At 33.0% G+C, this 24921-nt stretch overlaps 1 protein-coding gene across 3 annotated transcripts in view; it reads left to right on the top strand.

The window, feature by feature from the left end:
* Positions 1-23551, top strand: part of KCNJ3 (potassium inwardly rectifying channel subfamily J member 3) — a 222798-nt gene extending 199247 nt beyond the window's left edge. Inside the window, exon 3 of one of the 3 annotated variants that reach the window (XM_074303425.1) lies at positions 19667-23551. In XM_074303425.1, coding sequence (XP_074159526.1) covers positions 19667-20253 — 587 coding nt within the window. In that variant the 3' untranslated portion in view covers positions 20254-23551. Of the gene's footprint in view, positions 1-14524; positions 17552-19666 lie in introns of those variants that run through there. The other 2 variants (XM_074303427.1, XM_074303426.1) reach the window with 2 other exon arrangements.
* The last annotated feature ends 1370 nt before the right edge of the window (positions 23552-24921 follow it).

Genomic DNA, 24921 nt, shown 5'->3' with positions numbered 1-24921 from the left:
ATTTGTGGACATATAAATATTTGCAATTGGGTCATTATAATCAAATGTATTTGGATATATGAGCATACCCTCATTCAATATAGTGTTTCAAATAACTTTGATTATGTTGGCTATGCAAAATCTTTATTATCTTGTGGCCAACCTGATCCTGAGCTTCTCTGTAGATAGTCTAATCTACAGATGACAGATGTTCAGTCCATCACCAGACTCAGAGTATTTTCTATTTTGTTAGGAATTCCCAACTCTTGAGTTCCACTATAACAGTATGTCCTAAAAGTATTAGTGCAGTTTTAAACTTAAACATCTTAAAACTCCAATGTGATTTTGGTATACTCTAAATAGTTTCTAGAGACTTTGCTGTCTTCTTTGTGATAGTACACAGATATAAAATTTTGAGGAAAGAGCATATAAGCATTATATCTATTTTTCAAATTTGGTGTTCTTATTTACCACTAAACTATTTAGGGATTTTTTATGACTGATGTTGCAGCTACAAAACCAGAAATGATAGTGCCTCTAAATATCAATTTTAAGGTTTGATAGCCAATATATAATCCTAGATTATATATTCAAAATCCACTCAAAAGTGTATTTAAATAATACTAAAATGAGTGAATAAGAGGGCCTTTGTTCTCCCTCTAGATGATTTAAGGACCATTTTTTAAAAATAATTAATTAAATAAATACAAAACTCTAGTTGGATGATTGGGACCAATTTCATTGAAAATCAAAAGATTAAATTGTCATTCTGAAATTAAGTAGAAAGTCTTTTGGCAAATATGGAACAATAAAAAATATGTGATTACTATTCAACTTTTCTTTCTTTGTTCCCTGCCTTGTAAGAATCCAAATGATTTCCCAGGAAAGGATAAACAAAGTTTGGCCGAATACATGAGCAAGAAAATTATAGATTTACTTTCGGCAAATCAAAATTTTGTTGACTATGTCCTAGATTAAAGCACCTCCAGATGGCATGATGTATATTTTAAGCAATTGATTCATCAATCTTCTCCCTACCTGAATGTTCAGTTCTCATATTTTGTTATTACTTTCAATAGCTGTTGCCATGATAGCAGGAACATTTTTCTTTACTTGTGCTCATGATCAAAGGTAAAACGCAATCAAGCAAAAATCTAGAATATTTTTTCATCCTCCCCTTATTTTTCTCCCTCTTCTACTTCATACCCACATTTCATTTAATAGGAAGATATTTATGATGACACTGCAAAATTTCAATTTTAGAAATCTTTAGTGCAATTTTTCTACACAAATTTCTATATTTATCAAGCTGCACAAGAAAAATCAGATCAAAAAAGAAAAAAATGAGAAAGACAAAAATAAACAAGAAAACAACAATGACAATAAAGGTGAAAATACTATGTTATGGTCCATATTCAGTCCCCATAGTCTCTCTGGATGCAGATGACTATCACAAGTCTGTTGTAATTGGCCTGAATAATCTCATTGTTGAAAATAGCCAAGTCCATCAGAGTTAATCATCACATAATCTTGTTGATGTGCACAATGTTCTCTTGGTTCACTCACTTTACTCCACATCAATTTATGTAAATCTCTCCAGACCTTTATAACTTTATGACCTCTATTAAAATCCAGTTTTTAAAATCATAATATAGAGGGTGACCCTGAAGTCTATTCCCTCATATTGGAAAGCTCTGGTATATGCTACCAATGTAGGAGAAACTTCAAATTGAGGTCTACAGGTTAACTACATAGCTTCATTTCAAGGATGTATCCAAACTGTGTTTAGGTATGTTTTAGGTATATGGAGACAGAATGAGATCAATAAAAATAACAAAAAAGTTTAAAAATTACATAATTCTATGTGTACTTTTTTGTTTGTTTAAGATTATAAAAATGTTTCTTAGAAAATCAATTAATGAAAAAACATCAATTATGCATCTACTTTGTCAAGTACTTCAGCAGATACTTTCCTAACCTCTGGGTAGTATACTAACTGCTGGGAACTGGTACTTAAAATGTCAATTCAACATGGATGATGCAATGTAGTAAAAATAAACAGCACATTAAATTTCCATTTGAACTATCTATATCATCAAGGACAGATAAAACTTAGGAAATATTTATCAAAATATAGGTACATTTTATGCTAGGGAAGTTTTAAATGGAAGGATTAACTACAGAATGTGCATCTTGTTAAGTGCAGTTGTCCTATATGTAGTGCCCAGTACTATCATGATATCTTAGTTGTCAAATCCAGTAGTTTTTCCCTCAGACTTCATAATCTTGACCTCTCTGCTACCTTTGACATTGTTGATTCTTCCATTTTCTTTCCTAAGTTTTTGAGGGACCTTTCTCTTTTGGTTCTCATCCTACCTGACAGGTCCATTCCTAATTATTTTTTCTGGATTTTCTTCCACATCATACCTTCTAGTCCAGAGGTGAGGAAGCTTTTTTTTTTTTTCTCCCAAGGATCTGAATCCCATCTGGATATTTTTAAAATCATTCATGGACCATATAAAATCATCAACTTATAAAAGTCAAGCAGTGAGAAGTTGTTGTACCTAGATTTCAGCTCATCATCACTTGTGGTTGTCTCACCAAATTATTCCATGAGCCAGACCATTCCCCAGTCTTGCTGTAACCATTGGTGTTCCAGGGCTTCTGTCCTGGGTCCTTTTCTTTGCTTACTCTACATTACTTTACTTGCTAAAACTCATCAGCTTTCATAGATTTAATTACTATTTCTCCACCATATATTTTATTTTCATTTTTAACATATTAAATATGTTAATATATGTATACATATTTATATAGTTATCTTGCTGCACAAGAAAAATAATATTAAGAAGGAAAAAAAACTGAAAAAGAAAGCAATGTAAGCAAACAACAACAGCAAGAGTGAGAATGCTATGTTTTTGATCCCACTCAGTTAATAATTGTAATTGGTTTGAATCATATCAATGTTGAAGAGAGCCACGTCCATCAGAATTGATCATTATATAGTATTGTTGTTGATGTGTATAATGATCTCCTGCTTATGCTCATTTCACTTAGCATCAGTTCATGTAAGTCTTTCCAGGCCTCTCTGAAATCATCCTGTTGGTTGTTTCTTGCAGACAATTTATTCAGTCAATACCCAACTGATGGGCATCCACTCAGTTTTCAGTTTCTTGCCACTACAAAAAGGGCTGCCACAAACATTTTTGCACATTCCACTATGTATTTTCAAATCTAATTATTCTGCTCTCTCTCTTACTCTCCAATCTCTCATCTCTACCCCCATTCAGATAGCTTAAACTGGATATTCAACATATATGCTTATGTCAACAGATCCAAAACAGAATTGATTATCCTACCCCCTAAATTTCTCCCCTCTATATTATTGTAGAAGGCAGCATCTCCTTTCAGTTACATAGGCTTATAATCTAAGAGTTATCCTAAATTTTTCACTGTGTGATTCAGTGTGATGCTAAGGCCTGTCAATTTCATCTTGGCAGAACTCTCAAACATGTCTCCTTCTGTCCTCTTCCACTGTTATCATTTTGGTTAGAGTTATCATCATCACCTCACATCTAGATTACAGTAATAGCCTGTTGCTAGGTCTGTCTACCTAAAGTTTGTCTCTGCTCTATTTCATTCTCCATTCAACTGCCAAAGAGATTTTCCTTAAGTACCAGTCCAATAATGTCATCTCTCTTTTCCCACCTCAATAAACTCCATTTGTTGTCTGTTGTCTTCAGGATCAAATACAAATGCTGTTTGATAGTAAAGGTTCCTTATAACCCCTCTCTTTCTGAGTTTCCAGTTTTTACACGTAACTTTCCAAATATATTCTTCAATTTAGTGACAATGGGCGTCTGACTGTTACATGAGCAAAACCCTTCATCTCTGTATTCTAGTATTTTTCTCTGACTGTCCCCTGTGCTTTGAATGTTCTTTCCTCCACTTCACCTACTGAACTTCTTGGCTTTCTAAAGACACAGCTAAATCCCTCTGAACTTTGGTGCCTTCCCTTTGTTAATTATTTCATATTTAGTGTGTGTTTGTAATTCACTTTGTCTATATTTGCTTTCTTGCTATTTAGATTGTAGCTATTTAAATGCAGGAAGTAATTTGTTATCCCTTTTAGTGTTCTTAGTGCTTAGCACCATGCCTGACACATAGTAGGTCCTTAATAAATGTTTATCGATTATTAATCTAAGTTAAGTTTTAGGAAAACTGTCTATATTGAATAACTAAAAACGAAATACTGTGGGGGAAAATGCTTCATTTGCTTCCATTTGATTCTTAGGAATGAGGTCAGAGTTGAAAATGAGATAAAGGCAAATATTTTAAATTTGTTTTTTAGTCAAATAAATAATGAAGCTAAAATTTTCAACTATGGCCCCTTTCATCTCTCTGTACATTTATACCTGCCTCAACACACAGCCTTATTTTTCTTCTGGCCATTGTTCATTAAAGTTTTTTGAGTTTCATGTTTGACAGTTTGGTAAATGTGTATCTGGAAATACCATCACTCAAAAGTCTAATAGGAAAAACTTTTCAGTTAAAGCTTTTTAATTAAATTTTAAAAATTGTATAATTCAAATGCATGTACCCTATTATTTATATTTAGTTAGACTTACCATCTATACTCAGATACAAGCTTTCTATATTTTGTTAAGCACATAGGAGCTTTTCATTTATTATAGAAGAAAGACACAAAACAATTCAAAATACTTATTTATATTTAAATTATATCATTTTTAACTTATTGTTTAACTTATAACAATTAACTTACTATAACAATTGTACAACTTACTTATTTGTTAAAACCACTGACTTAATAAGAATATTCTAAAGTTTGCGGTAGATCAGTAGAACAGATTAGATACAAAGGACAAAAAAGGGTACATCTATAGCAATCTAATCTTTGACAAACCCAAAGATTCCAACATTAGGGATAAAAATTCATTATTCGGAAAAAACTGTTGCGAAAACTGGAAATTAGTATGGCAGAAATTAGATATGGACCCACACTTAACACCATATACCAAGATAAGATCAAAATGGATCCATGATTTAAGCATAAAGAGGGAGATAATAAATAGATTAGAGGAACAGAGGATAATCTACCTCTCAGACTTGTGGAGGAGGAAGGAATTTATGACCAGAGGAGAACTAGAGATCATTATTGATCACAAAATAGAAGATTTTGATTACATCAAACTAAAAAGTTTCTGTACAAATAATACTAATGCAAACAAGATTAGAAGGGAAGTAACAAATTGGGAAAATATTTTTAAAAACAAAGGTTCTGACAAAGGTCTCATTTCCAAAATATATAGAGAACTGACCATAATTTATAAGAAACCGAACCATTCTCCAATTGATAAATGGTCAAAGGATATGAACAGACAATTCTCAGAGGAAGAAATTGAAACTATATCCACTCACATGAAAGAGTGTTCCAAATCACTACTGATCAGAGAAATGCAAATTAAGACCACTCTGAGATACCACTACACACCTGTCAGATTGGCTAAGATGACAGGAACAAATAATGATAAATGTTGGAGGGGATGTGGGGAAATTGGGACACTAATACATTGCTGGTGGAGTTGCGAAAGAATCCAGCCATTCTGGAGAGCAATTTGGAACTATGCCCAAAAAGTTATCAAACTGTGCATACCCTTTGACCCAGCAGCGCTACTACTGGGATTATATCCCAAAGAAATACTAAAGAGCGGAAAGAGACATATATGTGCCAAAATGTTTGTGGCAGCTCTTTTTGTTGTAGCTAGAAACTGGAAGATGAATGGATGTCCATCAGTTGGAGAATGGTTGGGTAAATTGTGGTATATGAAGGTTATGGAATATTATTGCTCTGTAAGAAATGACCAGCAGGAGGAATACAGAGAGGCCTGGAGAGACTTAAATCAACTGATGCTGAGTGAAATGAGCAGAACCAGAAGATCACTGTACACTTCAACAACAATACTGTATGAGGATATATTCTGATGGAAGTGGAAATCTTCAACATAAAGAAGATCCAACTCACTTCCAGTTGATCAATGATGGACAGAGGTAGCTACACCCAGAGAAGACACACTGGGAAGTGAATGTAAATTGTTAGCACTAATATCTGTCTGCCCAGGTTGCATGTACCTTCGGATTCTAATGTTTATTGTGCAACAAGAAAATGATATTCACACACATGTATTGTACCTAGACTATATTGTAACACATGTAAAATGTATGGGATTGCCTGTCATCGGGGGGAGGGAATAGAGGGAGGGGGATAATTTGGAAAAATGAATACAAGGGATAATATTATAAAATATATATATATATATATATATATATATAATAAAAAAAATTAAAAAAAAAAGAATATTCTAAAGTTTGATAAAAAAAAAAAATCTTACCAATAGGTAAAACATCACTAGTAGGAGTAATGCATTTACTCATTGTTTTATTACCACCATTCCAGAGGGAATGTTGTCAGAATTACAATGTTATTTAAATATTTCATATGCACATTTAGGGTTTTTTGTTTTTTGTTTTGTTTTAGTTGTGGAAGAGCATCAAAGACACATTGATGACAGGGGTGTGAAACTGTGTTGCCTTTTGATCTGTAGAATTAACACTGAAATTCTGTCTTCTTTGATTCCTGGTCTCCCAGGCTCTGGAGTTTGTGAGAGAGAACATTTCTCAGGCTGGCTCATTTCTAAGGCAAATCACCTCCATTGATAGCTGGATCACCATTCAAATTCAGGCTGAAAAAGCCTTCAAAGTAATTTCAATTGGGAAATCCTGGTCTTATCAGCTGCAACTACCCCCAGCTTCCCCCCTTCCTGCCAAGATCTGCTCATAAAATAGGCTTCTGCTCTCTCAGTTCTGTGCAGAATGTCCAAAGAAGCATGTTTTCCGTCTTTGGCATAGCTGACAGGACCCTTCCTGCTGTGAAAACATTTTCTTCTCAGTGAAAAATATTTTGTTATTCCTCTACCAGGACTTTGCCACTGAAGAAGTCAGTCTTTCTAGCAAAGTTTTCTTCTCATCCAACAATAAACTTCCCTTTTTGCCACCTAAAACTCTTTGGGTCCATGAATTCTTTCATGAAGGACCTGCACCTACCAAAAGGGGATTCCCACAACTCTTTGCCACTAGAACCCCATCATTATGATTCTTCTTTAAAGAATGTACATACTTTATTAATTCAGCCAATTGAAACATGGCAAAGGACAAACCTAATGTAGCAATTAGAATTTATGCTTGGCATATCTTGAGAGTAGGTAAGATTTCTTAATTTTTAAGGAAGAAAATTGCACATTTTGCTCAACATACTGCCAAAGAACAGTAAGAAGATTGAGATGACGTGTAATAGAGGAAGCCTTTCTTTTGAAAAGATGTCATACAAATCATGTAGTAAAATGAACTGTCTGACTAATAGCTTGAATCCCAAAGGACAATAAATAGCCAATTAAAAATTCATGGTATTAGTTTTAAAAACCAATGATCCTATTATTTGGACAAGGATAGAAATGGTGAATGAAGATTGTCTATTCCTGTATTCAGTAGATCTTTACTCGTGTCATAGTGATTGAAAATAGAGCCAAATATAAACTATAAATCAATTTGAAGGACAAACTCAATGATGAGATTAAGCAGATAGCATTTTTAACAACCAGTCATTTTTTTTAAAGTCATTGATAGCAAACAGTTAAACAGTAACATGATATAGGCAAAAAAAAAAAAAAAAAAAAAAAAATTAGGTATTGTATTGCTCTATCTTTTCCTTTAAACAGTGCAAATACATTACTAATGTAACAATGCAACTTTTTTCAAAGAGGAATATTTACTTCAAAAGATATTCATAAATATATAGACATACTCCATTTCTCCACATACAGGAATCATAATCTCCTTCTCCCTCCACACCATTTCAGCTTCTGAGAAAAAAGGAGATTAGATACATAATTCTGTTCCCTGTAAAGCACAGTCTGAGTTTTAAATCCAAACCCTCTGGGGTTCAACTTTCAAGCATTGGTAGCATCCATGTTAGAAAAACTGGACATGCTCAAAGTCTGGTTTACATATGCATAATTATAGAGGAAAGTACATAACAACTGGATTAAAATGTATCATGAAAATAAAAAAATCATTGATGGATACATTTCTTCAAATGTAATGCTTTTGATTTGGTCATTTAATTGAAAATGAATGAGTATAGTAGAAAGAAATTAACTAAAATCTTAGTAGAGTGATATAGGCAATAAATATGGGGAGAAAAAGAAAAATGGGGAATAATAGATTCCTTTTGGTATGTAACAATAGTAAAATATTTCAATGCAGCCAATATTTAATGTTTTATGTGCACGAAGCAGTGAATTACAGATATTTCCCAAATAAAATGTTTCTGAACTGGGAGATAAAAAAGTTTTATTTTAGTGGCAACATCTTATGTTTTAATGGTTATCACTAAACTGTGGTAGTATTTTTCTGTATTGTCCATTTGGACAACTCTTATGTGATTATTTGGATAACAGAATTCAAATGCATTTATTCAAAATTTAAGTGATATTTAGGAATTTAAACATGAGGTTTTTTTTAAAGGAAATGAGTCACACTTGTATATATAATTTTGAAATCTGTATCCCTAAAGAAAATTCATCCTGAATTATATCTAACTTTGCAGCTTCATTATATAAATAACACAATTCGTGTTTTTGAGAATATTTTAGTTTAGTTTTTTTTTTTAATCACAAGAAACTCAATTCTATTCTTTAAAAGAATATTTTAATATATTTGTTACCAAACTATCATTTGGTATCTCTAGACAGTTTAGCCTTATCTAATTTTCCAAGCTGCTGTATTCATTAGCGATATATTGATTACAAACACTCATTTACTAATGAGATCCCTAGGTGAAATCAGATCTCAAAATTCTGATGTTCATAGGCCCTGGTTGGAAATATTTGGTGTCTGTGTATCTATAGCTAATGAGCAGCTGTGAAGAACAAGGTTGAGGAAAGTGCTCAGTATAATTACCAGGATACCACAATTGATTTTAACAAGATCTACATTTCTTATAATTGTTTTATGCAATATATTAAGTCATATTTTAAAATGTTTAGATAAAAGGGAACAGACACCAAGAAAAAAGACAGGCAACCTCTAGGATCCTGTTGTCATACAAGTTTCACATTTCTTTTTTATTTGTTTTTATTCTTTTTCAAATTTTGATGGTTAGTATTTCCTTCAGTTGCTTATATGTTATAGCCATTAATAACAACCACTCATGTTCCTCCAAATATTAGACTAATTAACTATTTCTCAATTAGTGAGGCATAGCAATAAAAAACTTAACATACACTGACCTTGCCCCTGATCTTGCCCCCTTGAAATTGGTTTTTTTTTTCACGTAGAAACAATTAAGCCCTATCATTACATTTGTTCCCCTAACTTCTTCCCTTTCTCCCACCTGAATTTTTTTTTCAAAAACTAAGTGACCCTACCTTGTCCTTTTCCCACATACTTGTAAGTTAAGTGCTGTGGTCCTCTCTCTACCATTAACAATATAATATGTCTTTAATTTAGCAGATTATATTTGAGAGCTACTATAGCTGAAATGTGATCTCTCAAGAATGTTTATTTTTATTTTTGTCTATTTAATCACTTATTTATTCTTTCATTTATTAAATAAACAAGCATTTATTAAGTGCTTTTTTATGTACTAATTATATTCTGGGGTGAAAACATAAATAACATATACTCTCTTTCAGTGTCATTAACCTGAGGGCAAATCATTATGTGCCTCCATGTATTTAGCTAGTCTGGCTTTTGGACAACAGACCTATGTAGTTGAGTATATGGATTTGCTTGAGCAATTTCTAGCTTGCGAGAATCTGCCAAAGCTTACTCTGATTTAGCCATAGATTCTTCTAAAGCTTATTCTATTTTAGCCATAGATTCTATGTAAATATATATGGTGTTAAACAGAATTCTAGTGGATGTATAGAATTTACATTTAATTATAATTGAAATAATATACTCTATCCAAATTCAGTATTTAGTAAATTCTTACATGAAAAATATACATTTTTAGTCACTGTGAACAAAAAGGACAAAATTAAACAGTGTCAAGCAAAAGGATTTTACCCATTTTTCTTGGAAAGGGATGGTATAGAAAGAATTATAGAAAGGTAAGGAAAATTTGCTACTGCTAAGGAAATCAGCATCTTTACTAGGCTAGTTTTATAGCAAGTAAATCTCTACTTCCCAATCTGCTTTTTACCTTAAAACAGTGAATTTTTAACCTTTTTTGGGTTAATTATCCCCTTTGACAGTCCAGTGAATCCTATGGACCCCACAGAACAAAGTTTTTTTTTTTGTTTTTGTTTTTTTAATTTGTTTTTAAAAATTAAAGTAAATGCCAAATTACAGTTAAAAGTTTTTAAAATTTTTTTCTCATCCAAGATAAAAGAACCCCCTGGAGTTTATCCATGAATCCTTCTAGTTCTATGTACCACAAGTTAAGAATCCACAATCTACTAGAATTACGATGTCATTGGCTACTTGAGAAAAACAATATATTTGGAAACTTGTGATTCATTTTCTCATGTATGCACTGTTCTGTACAAAAATTTTAAAATGAGTACTTCATCATGTGCCACCAATGCAGATAATTGTTCTATATTTGGTAAAGAAAATTCACATTACTCTGGAAATTTAACAAAATTGGCTTTATCTTCATAATAACCACTATTTAAATCAGCATTTGTTTCTAGAACTAAAAATATTTTTCTATTCAGCCTTTTTGTAAAACTCTTATTAGGTGTTCTAATTCCCTTTTCTCTTACCTTATATTTCAGATGAATGTATGCACACTGCCCAATTTTTCCAATAATTCCTTTTCATGTCTAGATTTTCACATGCCAGAAATGTGTTCATGCACAAGTAGAGATGTCCAAATTGTTTATATTCATGCCTGTCTTTACATCTTTATTCAGTGGAATGATTTTAAATGAATTTAATCCATCCACTATCTAAGGCAAAAATTATTTCTTTCTCTAGGTCAATATCTGTCCATTTTTTCATTTAAGTTTTAATTGAGTAATGTTTATCTTAGGAATCCTTTTCAGATAAAATCTACTTGTTCCCATCTTTGAGAACATTTTCTGTCTCTCATTTGTACTAAATTTCATTCAAAAATCAGATTTACTAAAATGAATGCTTTTAAAGGATATTCAAATATTCACATTTTTGGTTTTCTCTCCAAGGGTGACATGAATATGCCTGCATATCCTGTGTGTCCCTTCAATGTCATTCCATAAATTTGTCACAGAGATTCCATTTATTTTACTGGTATTGTCACTGTTTTTCTTGATATCACACCAGTACTGGTAGAGCACACAAGATTTTTGTCAATTTATCTATCCATGTTCTGGCCATACAACTTGCTAACCTTATTTTTCAATCATAAATTTCCCATTTGATATAATTTATTTATTAAAGTTTTCTTCAAAATGTCTTTTTATTTTTGTTTTGTTTTACATCATAAAGCTCTTTCACTATTACCATTGCTATCTCATTGAAACTCATTTTATTTTTTTTTTGAAAAATTAGTGTTTTCAGTCCTGCAGCTGAATAATTTGAATAGGATATTAGTATACAAAAGATACATTTTGTTTTTGGGAGAAGCTAGCAGTCATCAAAAGAGCTTTACAGTTTTCCAGAGGTAACTTAGTTTTCTATATTCATCTTGATGTATTCTGATCCCAAGATGAAGTCACAGTTTTGATTACCCCCCAAGATAAACATAAATAAATAAATAGATAGATAGATAGATAGATAGATAGATAGATAAATAAGTACATTTAGATTCTTCCCCCTTTTGCTTCTGATATCTGCTTTGCAATTTTATCCTTAAATTACTTTGGGATAACTTGTTTTTGGATTTTTCATTTCTCATTAAGTATTTTTTAAACTGATTTTGTTCTTCTGTTAAATGATATTTCTCACAATAAATTGGGAAAACATTTTTACAGTCAAAGGTTCCGATAAAGGCCTCATTTCCAAAATATATAGAGAATTGATTCTAATTTATAAGAACTCAAGCCAATATCCAATTGATAAATGGTCAAAGGATATGAACAGATAATTCTCAGATGAAGAAATTGAAACTATTTCCAACCATTGAAAAAGATGCTCCAAGTAATTATTAATCAGAGAAATGTAAATAAAGACAACTTTAAGATATCACCACACACCTGTCAGATTGGCTAGAATGACAGGGAAAGATAAAGCAGAATATTGGAGGGGATGTGGGAAAACAGGGGCACTGATATGTTGTTGGTGGAATTGTGAATACATCCAGCCATTCTGGAAAGCAATTTGGAACTATGCTCAAAAATTTATCAAATTGTGCATACCCTTTGATACAGCAGCGTTACTACTGGGATTATATCCCAAAGAGATTTTAAAGAAGGGAAAGGGCCTGTATGTGCAAGAATGTTTGTGGCAGCCCTTTTTGCAGTGACCAGAAACTGGAAAATGAATGGATGCCCATAAATTGGAGAATGGCTGAATAAATTATGGTATATGAATACTATGGAATATTATTGTTCTGTAAAAAATACCCAACAGGATAATTTCAGAAAGGCCTGGAAATACTTACATGTTTTGATGCTGAGTGAAATGAGCAGGACTAGGAGATCATTGTATACTTCAATAGCAATACTATATGATGATCAATTCTGATGGATGTGGCCATTTTCAACAATGAGATGAATCAAATCAGTTCCAATAGAGTAGTAATGAACTGAACCAGCTATAAGCAGCAAAAGAACTCTGGGAGATGACTATGAACCACTACATAGAATTCCCCATCCCTCTAATTTTGTCCGCCTGCATTTTGGATTTCCTTCACAGGCTAATTGTATACTATTACAAAGTCCAATTCTTTTTGCACAGCAAAACAACTGTTTGAACTTGTGTGTGTGTTTATATATATATATATGTATATATATATATATATATATATATATATATATATATGTATATTATATTTAATTTATACTTTAATATATTTAACATGTATTGTCAACCTGCCATCTGGGGGAGGGGGGAAGAGGGGAAAAAATAGAACAAAAGGTTTGGCAATTGTCAATGTTGTAAAATCACCCATGCATATATCTGGTAAATAAAAACTCTTTAAAAAATAAATGATATTTCTCATCATCTTCTATGGCTATTTACCATATTATTTTACATACCATTTTACAGTCTAATTATCATTACCTTTGGCTACTAAGTATTTCACTTCATCAAATATCCTTATCTACTTCTTTTCAGTTTTAGAAGGAAAAAGTTTCCCCTTGCTAAAGCTAAAACCTTTAGTCCCATCTCTACTTATATACTCCATTAACCTTGTTACATCTGTCATACCTCCTCTTTACTCTTTCTTTTATTGCTGACTACAGACACACTTAGATACCTGGTATCCTTAAAAGAAAAACTATTTCCTTTGCCTTTGTCATCTCCTTAAACTATGATTCTATCTTTCTCCTTTATTGCCAAAATAAAAAAAAGAACAATTTAGTCTCACAACCTTTACTTAATTAGCAATCATTCTCACGTTAACTCAGGTTTCTTAGGCCTCTTTTAAGTTTAAAATTTAACTGAATACTCACAGTTTGATATTTTTATCTGCTCTCTAAAAACTGTCTCTAAAGCTTCTAATGACTTTCTTATCACCAAATCACCCTTTTACTTCACATGTTTCTAAGATGCTTTATTCTCCAGCTTCTACCACTAAGTTTCTGGCCTGCCCTCCTTGTTAATCTGCTGACAGTTCTTTGCTTTTTACTATTATACCTATGCATATTCCTATCAAATATTTATCTTCTCTTAAGTCCAGTATTTCGAACTACTTGTTGGATTTATCTGTCTGGATATCTCAAAATCAGTGTGTTCAAAATTAAATTCATTTCCACTACCATTTCCAGTATGGTACTTCTACCAATCATTCAAATTCATTACCTGTCCAATGCAGTGGATTGGAGTAGCTAAGTGGGATAATAGGGTATGATTTTTAAGAGGATACTCTCCTGGAATAGAGGAATAAGAACTTTAGAAAAGATAGCAATGTCCAAAATAAAATAGGATGATGGGAAGACATAACAAAATAATTTTTATTTGTTTTTATTTTCTCTCGGACAAATATTTAACAAAAAAAAAAAATATATATATATATATATGGACATGATTTTGGAAATTATTAGCTGTGGTATGTGGGCAATAATCAAAAATTTACATTATAAATCAATAATAAGAATATTAACGGAATTGACCCTAACATATGCTGGACTGTCCAGGCATACTATTCTAGGGTGCCAGAGCCATACATATCAGTCTTCGAAGGCCACTGATTAAACACAGAGATGAGCCAATTGGGAAGTGCAAACCATATGTCTTTATTCAGTCATCCTCTCTAGGGATAGCAGGCAGTAAGAGAGCAAGTTTTGCTCAGAGCTATTTATGCTTCCTCTCTTCCCAGATTACCTGTGCCCAGCCCACTCAACACTGCTCTAGGTGGAACCACAGAAGGGAGGCATGTGAAGAGATGTTGCACCCAAGGAGGAGATCTAACAAGAGGACACACCCTTTACTACCTCAAGGAACCTATTAAAAGTTCCTATAACTCCTTCAAAGTACAATATCCCACCTCAGAGGGCATGCCCCCTTTTATGCCTTAGTCCCACCCTGCCAAAGCTGACATTGTATACAAGCATTTCGACAAATCTCAGAGAGAGGAATTCCCCTATGCCCCTAACACTTACTAATCTTATTTCCCAGGTAGATCATCCATTCAAACAATTGAAGAAGGTTAAAACCAAATTTTACAAAAAAGTTCAGAAATTGTTGGAGTCTTAGACTGATTCCCTCTCCCAGATTGAACATATGCTTCAGTGATATTAGTGATAGAGAGGCAAAAGAGGAATAAAAGGGGAAGTAATGAATTTGGAAAATAAAAATATTCCCTACACTTAAGCTAGATTCTCCAAATTACCTTAGGAAATGATTGCCATCTTCTCTATATATGATTCATTCTCCTTATCAATAAAGGCACTTCCAAGTGTAATGATGACTTTACAGAACTCAACTGAGAAACTTTCTTTGAGAAGTTAGCAGAAAGTATGCAAAAACAAAACTTTTTTTTTGTTTGTTTGTTCCCAGTTTGCCTTTCTAAGTATCAGTTCTTATTTAATCAGATCCATATTTTGTTTTTTTTAATGTAAAATAATTTAAAATGTATTTTCTACATTAGCCATGTTGTGAAAAGAAAACAGCTGAAAATAGTATACTTCAATTTGTATTCAAACTCCATAATTTTTCTTCAAGATGTGGATGGCATTCTCCATTATGAGTCTTTTGGAATTGTCTTTATTGGCATTGCAGTGCATTGCTGAGAAGTTAATTCTATTAAAGGTGATCATCACATGAATAGACAATTTTCAGATGAAGAAATTAAAATCATTTATAGTCATATAAAAAGGTTCTCTAAATCAGTATTGATAAGAGAAATGCAAATTAAGACAACTCTGAGGTACCATCTTATACCTCTCAGATTGACTGACAGGAAAAGATAATGACAAATGTGGGAGGGGATGTGGGGAAAACTGGGACTCTAATACATTGTTAATAGAATTGTGATCTAATCGTTCTGGAGAGAACTTTGGAACTATGCCTAAAGGGCTATCAAACTGTCCATATCTTTTGATCCAGCAGTGTTTCTACTGGGGTTATATCCCAAAGATATCATAAAGGAGGGAAAAAAGACCCACATGTGCAAAAATGTTTGTGGCAGCTCTTTTTGTAGTGGCCAAAAACTGGAAACTGAGTGGCTGCCCATGAATTGGAGAATGGCTGAATAAGTTATGGTATATGAGTGTAATGGAATATTATTGTTTTGTAAGAAACAGGATGATTTCAGAGAAGCCAGGAGAGACATACATGAACTAATGCTAAATGAAGTGAGTAGGACCAGGAGATCATTGTACATGGCAACAACTAGATTCTACAGTGACCAAATCTGGTGGATGTGGCTCTTTTCAACAATGAGATGATTCAGACCAGTTCCAATGATCTTATGATGAAGTGATTCATCTAAACTCAGAGGACTGTGGGAACTGAGTGTGGATCACAACATAGGATTTTCACTCTTTTTGTTGTTATTTGTTTGAATTTTATTTTTACTCATTTTTTTCCTTTTTGATTTCATTTTTCTTGTGCAGCAAGATAATTGTATAATTTTTATGCATATATTGGATTTAACATATATTTTACCATGCTTAACATATATTGAATTACTTTCTATCCAGGGAAGGGGTGGAGGAAAAGGGGGAAAATTTGGAACACAAGGTTTTGCAAGGATTAATCTTGAAAAATTATCCATCCATATCTTTTGAAAATGAAAAAAGCTTTAATAAAAAAGAAAAAGGTTATCATCCCATAACATTGCTGTTACCATGCACAGTGTTTTCTTGGTTCTTCACTCTTCATTCAGCCTCAGTTCATGTAATTCTTTACAGGTTTTTTCTGAAATTCATATGCTCATCATTTCTTATGGAACAATAATCTTCCTTTACATTAATAAACCACCACTACTTTACCCATTCTTCAATTGATGGGCATCCCTTTAATTTCAAATTCTTTGGAACCACAAAAAGAGCTACTAGAAATATTTTTGTACATGTGGATCCTTTCCAAATATTAGTAGTATTTGCTGGATTACAAAGTAAGTACAATTTTCTACCCCTTTGGAAACAGTTCCAAATTATTCTCCAAAGTAGTTGGGTCAGTTTGCAAATCCACCAACAGTGCATTAGTATTCCAGTTTTTCCACATCCTCTCCAGCATTTAACACTTACCTTTTCTCTCATAATGGCCAATCTGATAGGAATGAGGTATACCACAGAGTTGTTTTTAATTTGCCTTTCTCTATTCAGTACTGATTTAGAACATTTTTATACGATTATAAATGAAATGAAAACTGTTTGTCATGTCCTTTGACCACTTAAAATTGGGGAATGACTTGTTATCTTAAAATTTTGATTTAGTTCTCTATTTTAGAAATGAAACCTTTATCAGAAATACTGGCTATATAAATTGTTTTCCATCTTTCTGCTTTCCTTCTGATCTTGATGGCATTAGCTTGTTTTGTGCAAAAAAAAATAATGTAATGTAATCAAAGTTATCTATTTTATATTTTACAATGTTCTCTATCACTTTTTTGGTTATAAATTGTTTATTTATCCTTAGATCAAAAAATAAACTATTCCTTCCTCTACTGATTTGCTTATGGTATCACTTTATATCTAAATCATGTACCCATTTTGACTTCCTTTAGTATATGATGAGATGTTGGTCAGTGCTTAGTTTCTGCCATATTATTTTTTTTTCAGTTTTTGCAGCAATTTTTATTAGATAGTGTTCTTATCCTAGAAATTAGTCTTTGAGTTTATCAAGCAATACATTACTATAGGCATTATGTATAGGCAATATGACACTATTGTGTCATATGTACCCTAATCTATTTCACATAAATATTATGCTATTATTTTCCATTTTAGTTAAAACTAAGTAATTTTGATGATTGCTACTATAGGTTTAGATTTGATATTTAGAGTCATTTTCTTTGTATTTTTTTTTCATTATTTCCTTTGATCTTCTTGGCCTTTTATTCTTCCAGGTGAATTTGGCATTATTTTTTCTAGTTCTACAAATTTTTTTTGCTAACTTCATTTGCATGACATTAGTAATTTGATTAACTTAAATATAATTGTCATTTTTATTATATTAGCTCAGCCTACCCATGAGCAATTGGTACTTTTCCAGGTGTTTAGATATAACTTTGTGTGAAAAGTTTCTTGAATTGTATTCATATAATTTTTCTTGTCACATAGACTTGGCAATATAGATTCCCAAATATATATATATATATATATATATATATATATATATATTTTTTTTTTTTTTTTTAATTTTCTACTGATTTTAAATGGAATTTCTTTTTCTAACACTTTTGATGGGCTTTCTTGGTAATATAGAGAAATGCTGATGATTTATATGGGTTTATTTTATATCCTGCAACTTTGCTAATGTTGCTAATTATTTCAAGTAGATTTTTTAGTTGATTTTATGGAATTCTATAGAATGTCACCATATGATCTGTAAAAAAAAATATTAGTTTTCTCATTCCCCTCTCTAATTCCTTAAATTACTTTTCCTTCTATTATTCTGCTCTGTCTCAAGCCTTTCATTGAACACTTTTTCTTCAAAGACCATATAATCTTTGAGCAGCTGCCATAATGTAATACAACTTGCCTAAGATCATATAGCTAATAAATTTCTGCAAAGCTAATAAATTTCTGCAAACAGAACAGAGAAGGGGAGGCTCACCAGGGATAGAAGCCAGTCCCTTACCCTTACTCCCGTACCTAGCCTTGCCATACTAGGTACTTTCAGGGGTACCAGGACTTTCCCAGGTAGCATCTGGGCAGAGCCTGTCATGACTGGGTCTGTAATAGAGATATTGATTGGACTTTTGTGGGGGTGCAGCAGAGGGTCCTGATTGTAGCCTAATGGTTGGGATGGCTGGTGCTAGGACCTTCCCATTCATGGTAGTTCCTGGTAGAAAGGCAAAGTGGAGGTTGACCATGGGACCTCATATTCTCTCTCCCCTCCCCACCATCTGAGGACAGCTTGGGGCCAGGAGCTGCTAGGGCTGGGGCTATTTGCACCTGCTAGGTCAGGGTTGGCAGGATGTACTGCACTTGGGTGATGGCCCTAAACTTGCTTATGGGGTGGGCTGCAGGATGCCACTGGGGCCATTGACAGTGTAGAGCCCTCTGTAGCTGCTAGCTCATTTTCCATCAAATAGTACAGATTGTAATTCAAATTTCCCTATGTTTTTCCAGCATTCTTTCAACACTTTTATTTAGGAATTTGGGATGAGGGATTAAGAGGGAGAGGAAAAGATAATGATAGATATTGGAGGAGATGTCAGAAACCTGGTACACTAAGTCATTGTTGGTAGAGTTGTGTACTGATCTAACCATTCTGGAGAGCAATTTGAAACTATGCCCAAAGAGATATAAAACTATGGATATCTTTGACCCAGCAGGGCCACCACTGGGTCTATATCCAAAGAAAATCATAAAGGAGGAAAAGGAACCCACATGTGCAAATGTTTGTAGCAGTTCTTTTTGTGGTAGCAAAGAGTTGGAAAATGAATAGATGCCCATCAATTGGAGAATGGCTGGCTGAACAAGCTGTGGTAAAGAAGATAACTGGCACATTATTGTTCTATAAAAAATGATGAACAAGCTGATTTTAGAAAGGCCTAGGAATATTTACATGAGCTATTTCTGAGTGAAACAAGCAGAACCAGAGATAATACATTGTACACAATGACATCATGAATGTGGGATGATCAGCTATGAAAAGCATGGTTCTTCTCAGTGGTTCAGTGATCCAAAGCAATTCCAATAATAATAATAATAATAATAATAATAATAATAATAATAATAATAATAATAATAATAATAATGCAACTTGGAATTATTGATTTGTGTTGGTTTTGCATGTGCTTTGAATTGCCTGTTATTTATTAAGTTCTTTTTTTTTCTGCTTATAGGGATGACCTGTCAAGCTCGGACTTCATACACAGAAGATGAAGTTCTTTGGGGTCACCGCTTTTTCCCTGTTATTTCCTTAGAGGAAGGATTCTTTAAAGTTGATTATTCCCAATTCCATGCAACCTTTGAAGTCCCCACTCCACCTTACAGTGTGAAAGAACAGGAAGAAATGCTTCTCATGTCCTCCCCTTTAATAGCACCAGCTATAACTAACACTAAAGAAAGGAATAATTCTGTTGAATGTTTAGATGGAATAGATGACATTAGTACCAAACTCCCATCAAAGTTGCAGAAAATTACTGGAAGGGAAGACTTTCCCAAAAAACTCCTAAGAATGAGTTCTACAACTTCAGAAAAAGCCTACAGTCTGGGAGATTTACCCATGAAACTTCAACGAATAAGCTCAGTTCCCGGCAATTCAGAAGAAAAACTGGTATCCAAAACCACAAAGATGTTATCTGATCCCATAAGCCAATCAGTGGCTGATTTGCCACCAAAGCTTCAAAAGATGTCAGGAGGTGCAGCCAGAATGGAAGGGAACCTTCCAGCAAAATTAAGAAAAATGAACTCTGATCGATTCACATAACAAGAGCAGACTTTTAGGCATTATTTAAAGTTGAAGTTAGTAATAGTCCAAATTTTGTCTGACAAAGTAAGCTTCTCCATAGGACAGATTGTGAAAAAGATGGCATTTCCCTGTGTATTCCATGTATTCATGGCAACATTGCTCCTCCCAAGTAATGCTGACTATGCTGAAAATGGAAATTATAATGGGGAAAAATAAAAAAGAACCTGATATTCTTAACGGGCATGTAGTATCACACCAAGCATGCAATAATGTGCAAATTTCACATTTAGTTTTATGGCATGATTCTTACTATATTTATATTGTACATTCTGAAAATATTTAAGGAGGTATTACTCTCCCCTATATTTCTAAAGTGTATAGTAGGCAAAAATGAGTGGATAGATTTCAGGGCACAGTACAATTTTAAGTTAACATATTTACATATATGTATGTGTACCCATGCACACATATATACATGTACATGTATAATTCCAATAGAGATTGTATTGTTCTGTTCAATATAATAGTCCTGCTGCATGTTTACTTTCTTAGAATGCTAAGGTTATTGGCATTATACAATTATTAAACAGTTCCTTGAGCCTTAAATTATTTGTAATCTTAAATTTTAATTCAATGTTTGTTTAAGTTTATCTGTCATTTAGGATCATGGGAGGCTTTCACTTATACTTTATAAGAGTCATTCATAAAGTTTGTACTATTTTAGGGCTGTGCAAATGATATCCCTTATAGAATTAAGTTTTTAAATGCAAGGCACAAATATGCAGTGATATCACTATGTAAAGTGTCTTTTATGTTTTTGTTTGTTTTTACAAATGCTGTGGAAATGCTAAAAATGAGGAAATGTTGCTTGATTTGAGATATCTTTAGGATTTGGTCCCTTTTCTGGAAAGTTAAACTTGATTTTTTTTTTAATAATGAAAAGTTTTAAATAATTATGTTTTCTAAAAATATTAACAAACTTACATTCTCAAACAGATTTTTATAGGACCCAGCACATGAACAAATGCTGTTAACAATTAGTAGTCTTTACTTTGAATATGTTAAGACTATGATTACAAGTTAAGTGACGAATGCTTTCTATTGCGCTGTGAATCAATTGAATCCATATAAAAACTGTTGTGTCAAATTTTTCTCACTTTTAGACCAAGAAATTATCTCTAAGCAAGATGACCATTTAATAATGAACTATGATAAATATTTAACTATAAGAGATATATAGGTCTAATTTGATTTTAAATTGTATTCTTTTCCTCTGTTAACTAGTTTTTTTGTTTATTGTCCTCATTTCTTTCCATACTTTAACATTTTTTTCAATTCATTTGATACTATTGATTTGGAAGGGATATTTTTTTTGTATAAAAGAAATTTATAGGACATAAAAAATGAAAATCTAATGTCACAGAACATTCAGAACAAAATGTTAGCAAACTTTTGGCTTCACTAGACTTCCTGCGCTAAACTAGTCCAGTCTAGCATGTATATCCTTTAAGCACCCAGCATAAGCAATGCACTATGTTTGGTACCATGGATACAAAGATAAAACAAAGACATTCTCTACTCTTTAGGAGCTTACATACTATAATGGAGAATGTAAAGATTTAAACAGATATATACATGTTAATTTGAGAAGGAGGAAGGGGCAAGTACTAATGACTATCAGGATCATGCAATAATAAGAATTGGCACAGGAACTGAGATTTGACCAATAGTATTTTCTTAACCCCCACTTCTGAAACATTTGAATAGTTAGCATGAAGTTGCAGTTATTAATCAATGGAATACCTGAGACAGTAATATGGAATGCATGAGTGAGTTGGCAATTTGAAGAGATAACCATATCTTCACTGTCTTTTTATGGCCCTTTTTATAAAGGCAGAAAAAGCAATGGCCTATCTTCTAGTTTTCTTTATTTTAGGAGGAGTGTATGTGTGTATTAGTAACTTCCTAAGGATCATAGATTTAGAGCTGCGAGGAATCATAGAAAACATTATCAGATCCAACTCCCTCATTCACAAAAGATGTGACTAAGTAGCTTGCCACGGGTCACACATTAGATTCAAATTAAAGTCATCCTAACCTTTGGTCCTGTTCTTTAACATTAGACCATGTATTATTGCTCAGTAATTCTGTGGCATTGGTTCATGTTTTCTCCAGCAATAGAGTAGTTATTTTGAATGTATATAGTAGGGTAAATGATATTGTAGAAAAACAGTATATCTTAGCTCAGTGGTTCTCAAAGTGTGGAAGTTCCAGAAACTTTTTCAGAAATCGTACAGTTTAAAACTATTTTCATAATAAAACTGATTTATTTTAATTCCTAATATGGTAAATACCCAGAACTAGAACCCATATAAACAAAACTGTCTTTGAGGGAAGGGATTCCTCAAAAATTTTAAGACTATATATGGGTCCTGAGACCAAATAGTTTGAAAACCACTGACTGAGTAAAAAGGCCTAGGTGTGTGATAAGTCATTTGTTGATCCCTCTAGGCTCCAAGCAAGTCTTTAAACATTACATATTCATATTAGAAGATTGAAGAGGCTTTGCTCCTCAGGTATCACTGGAAGAATTTCCTCTCTCCTCCCTCCTCTCTCCCCGTCTCTCTCTCTCTCTCTCTCTCTCTCTCTCTCTCTCTCTCTCTCTCTCTCTCTCTCTCTCTCTCTCTCTCTCTCTCTCTCTCTCTCTCTTCTCTCTCTCTTTTCTCTCTCTCTCTCTTCTCTCTCTCTCTGTCTCTTTCTCTCTGTCTCTCTGTCTCTCTCTCTGTCTCTCTGTCTCTCTCTCTGTCTCTCTTTTCTCTCTCTCTCTCTTTTCTCTCTCTCTGTCTCTCTGTCTCTCTCTCTGTCTCTCTCTTTTCTCTGTCTCTCTGTTCTCTCTCTCTGTCTCTCTGTCTCTTTCTCTCTGTCTCTCTTTTCTCTCTCTTTTTTCTCTTTCTCTGTCTCTGTCTCTCTATCTCTCTCTGTCTCTCTCTTTTCTCTCTCTCTCTGTCTCTCTCTCTCTCTTTCTCTTTCTCTCTCTCTCTCTTACATATACACAAACACACACATATAGAGACAAGTAACTGATTATGGTGAAACTCATAACATTAAGACTAAAAAATCAGAACAGACACATTTTGCTCTGAATGAACCATCAATACTTCTCTGTCTCCCAGTGGCATCATCCCTTACTCAAGTATCTCACTATCCAAAATGTGATTTATTTATATATAAGAATAAAAATACAATAGGATTTAAATGAATCCTGCTGGGATCATGTGATAAAAAAGTAGTCAACAAGCATTTGTTAAGCACTTAATATGAAATGAGGGGATGTAAGATTGATTTATACGAAAAAAGGGCAAAAATTTATCCTTTGGTCTCAGGAATTCAGATTCTAATGGGAAAAATGTGCGTATAAAAATATGCAGTATAAATGGAAGGTAATATCAGAGGAAAGGCATGCTTTAGTATTACTCAACATTGATTATTCATTGTGTATAGAGCCCATTTTGGTCCCACCATTTAAGCCCATTTTTTTTTCAGAAAATGAATAGATTATGTGTTATGTTGGGTGAAGGGATTATAGTTTCTTTATTGGTGAAAGTTGCCTTATATGAACAATGGATGTCATTTCCAGAAAGGTACTCTCTGAAGTACATTTTAAAATTTGACTTATTTCTAAGATCTATTTCAAATGGATTTGTCTGAGTGAATCTTGCTTGTCCTTGTTGTCTCTTTTTATAATATAACACTTTGCTTTCTAGGATTGGGGGTGAGAGACACTCAGGGTAGTTTGTCATTCTCAATGAATTCATTACTATGAAACAGAACTGTGTTCACAGTTATACTGAATATAGTTAACAGAGAAATGATGTCCTTTTCTCTCACTTCACTAGTTATTGGCATTCTCTGCCCTCTAGTCCAACCAAGTCATCTTATTACCAAATTGTTCAATCCGGAGGCCTCTTGTCAAAGTGATTTTTGGAACTTTTGTTTACTCTGTGTATGGTGCCCTTCCTTAGCACAATGGCCTTATGTGATTTTATGGACTGAATAAAATATAAATTTCTGGGCATTGTCACTTGGCAGATTTTGTGAGACTTGGGCTTTAAGAAAGAGTCTGTAATAAAATTAAATCAGCATCAAGATGTTTTTTGGCCCATTGATATTGTGATCAGTATTGTAATGGACACTGGAAAGATACCTTGCAACACTACAAAATGTTCAATGAATTGAGTAATCCTACTTAAGTTAGCTACTACAGAATATTCTCTTTTCATAGAATTCTCATGTTGCAGAACCCCTCAAGATGAACATGTTCCAACCTGATTCATCCAAATACTGTAAATAAATAAATGAAATAAAATAATTTTGATAATTTGTGTCTTCAACTTTAAAAAATCATATGTGAATTCATATCTTAGCCATGTGGTATGACATGAAAACATATTTTTGATGAGTGTACTGAAAATAACAAACAGAACATGATTCTTTTTGAACTTTTATCTTATGGAAGGTTGCTAGTTAACTAATACAATGTACTTCATTTTCCCAGTACATAAGCCACTTACTTCTTGATAGTAAGATAGGCACTTAGGCAAATTTACTCTTTTAGAGCACATAAGGGCCACTTAATGCATGCTTACTACCAAGGAATAACATAGAAAGTGTCCAAAGGCTGGTTCA

This window comes from Sminthopsis crassicaudata, chromosome 3 (assembly GCF_048593235.1).
Source record: "Sminthopsis crassicaudata isolate SCR6 chromosome 3, ASM4859323v1, whole genome shotgun sequence".
NCBI classification, from domain to species: Eukaryota; Metazoa; Chordata; class Mammalia; order Dasyuromorphia; family Dasyuridae; genus Sminthopsis; species Sminthopsis crassicaudata.
The sequence above is the reverse complement of the archived record's forward strand: the minus strand, read 5'-3'. Positions and strand labels throughout refer to the sequence as shown.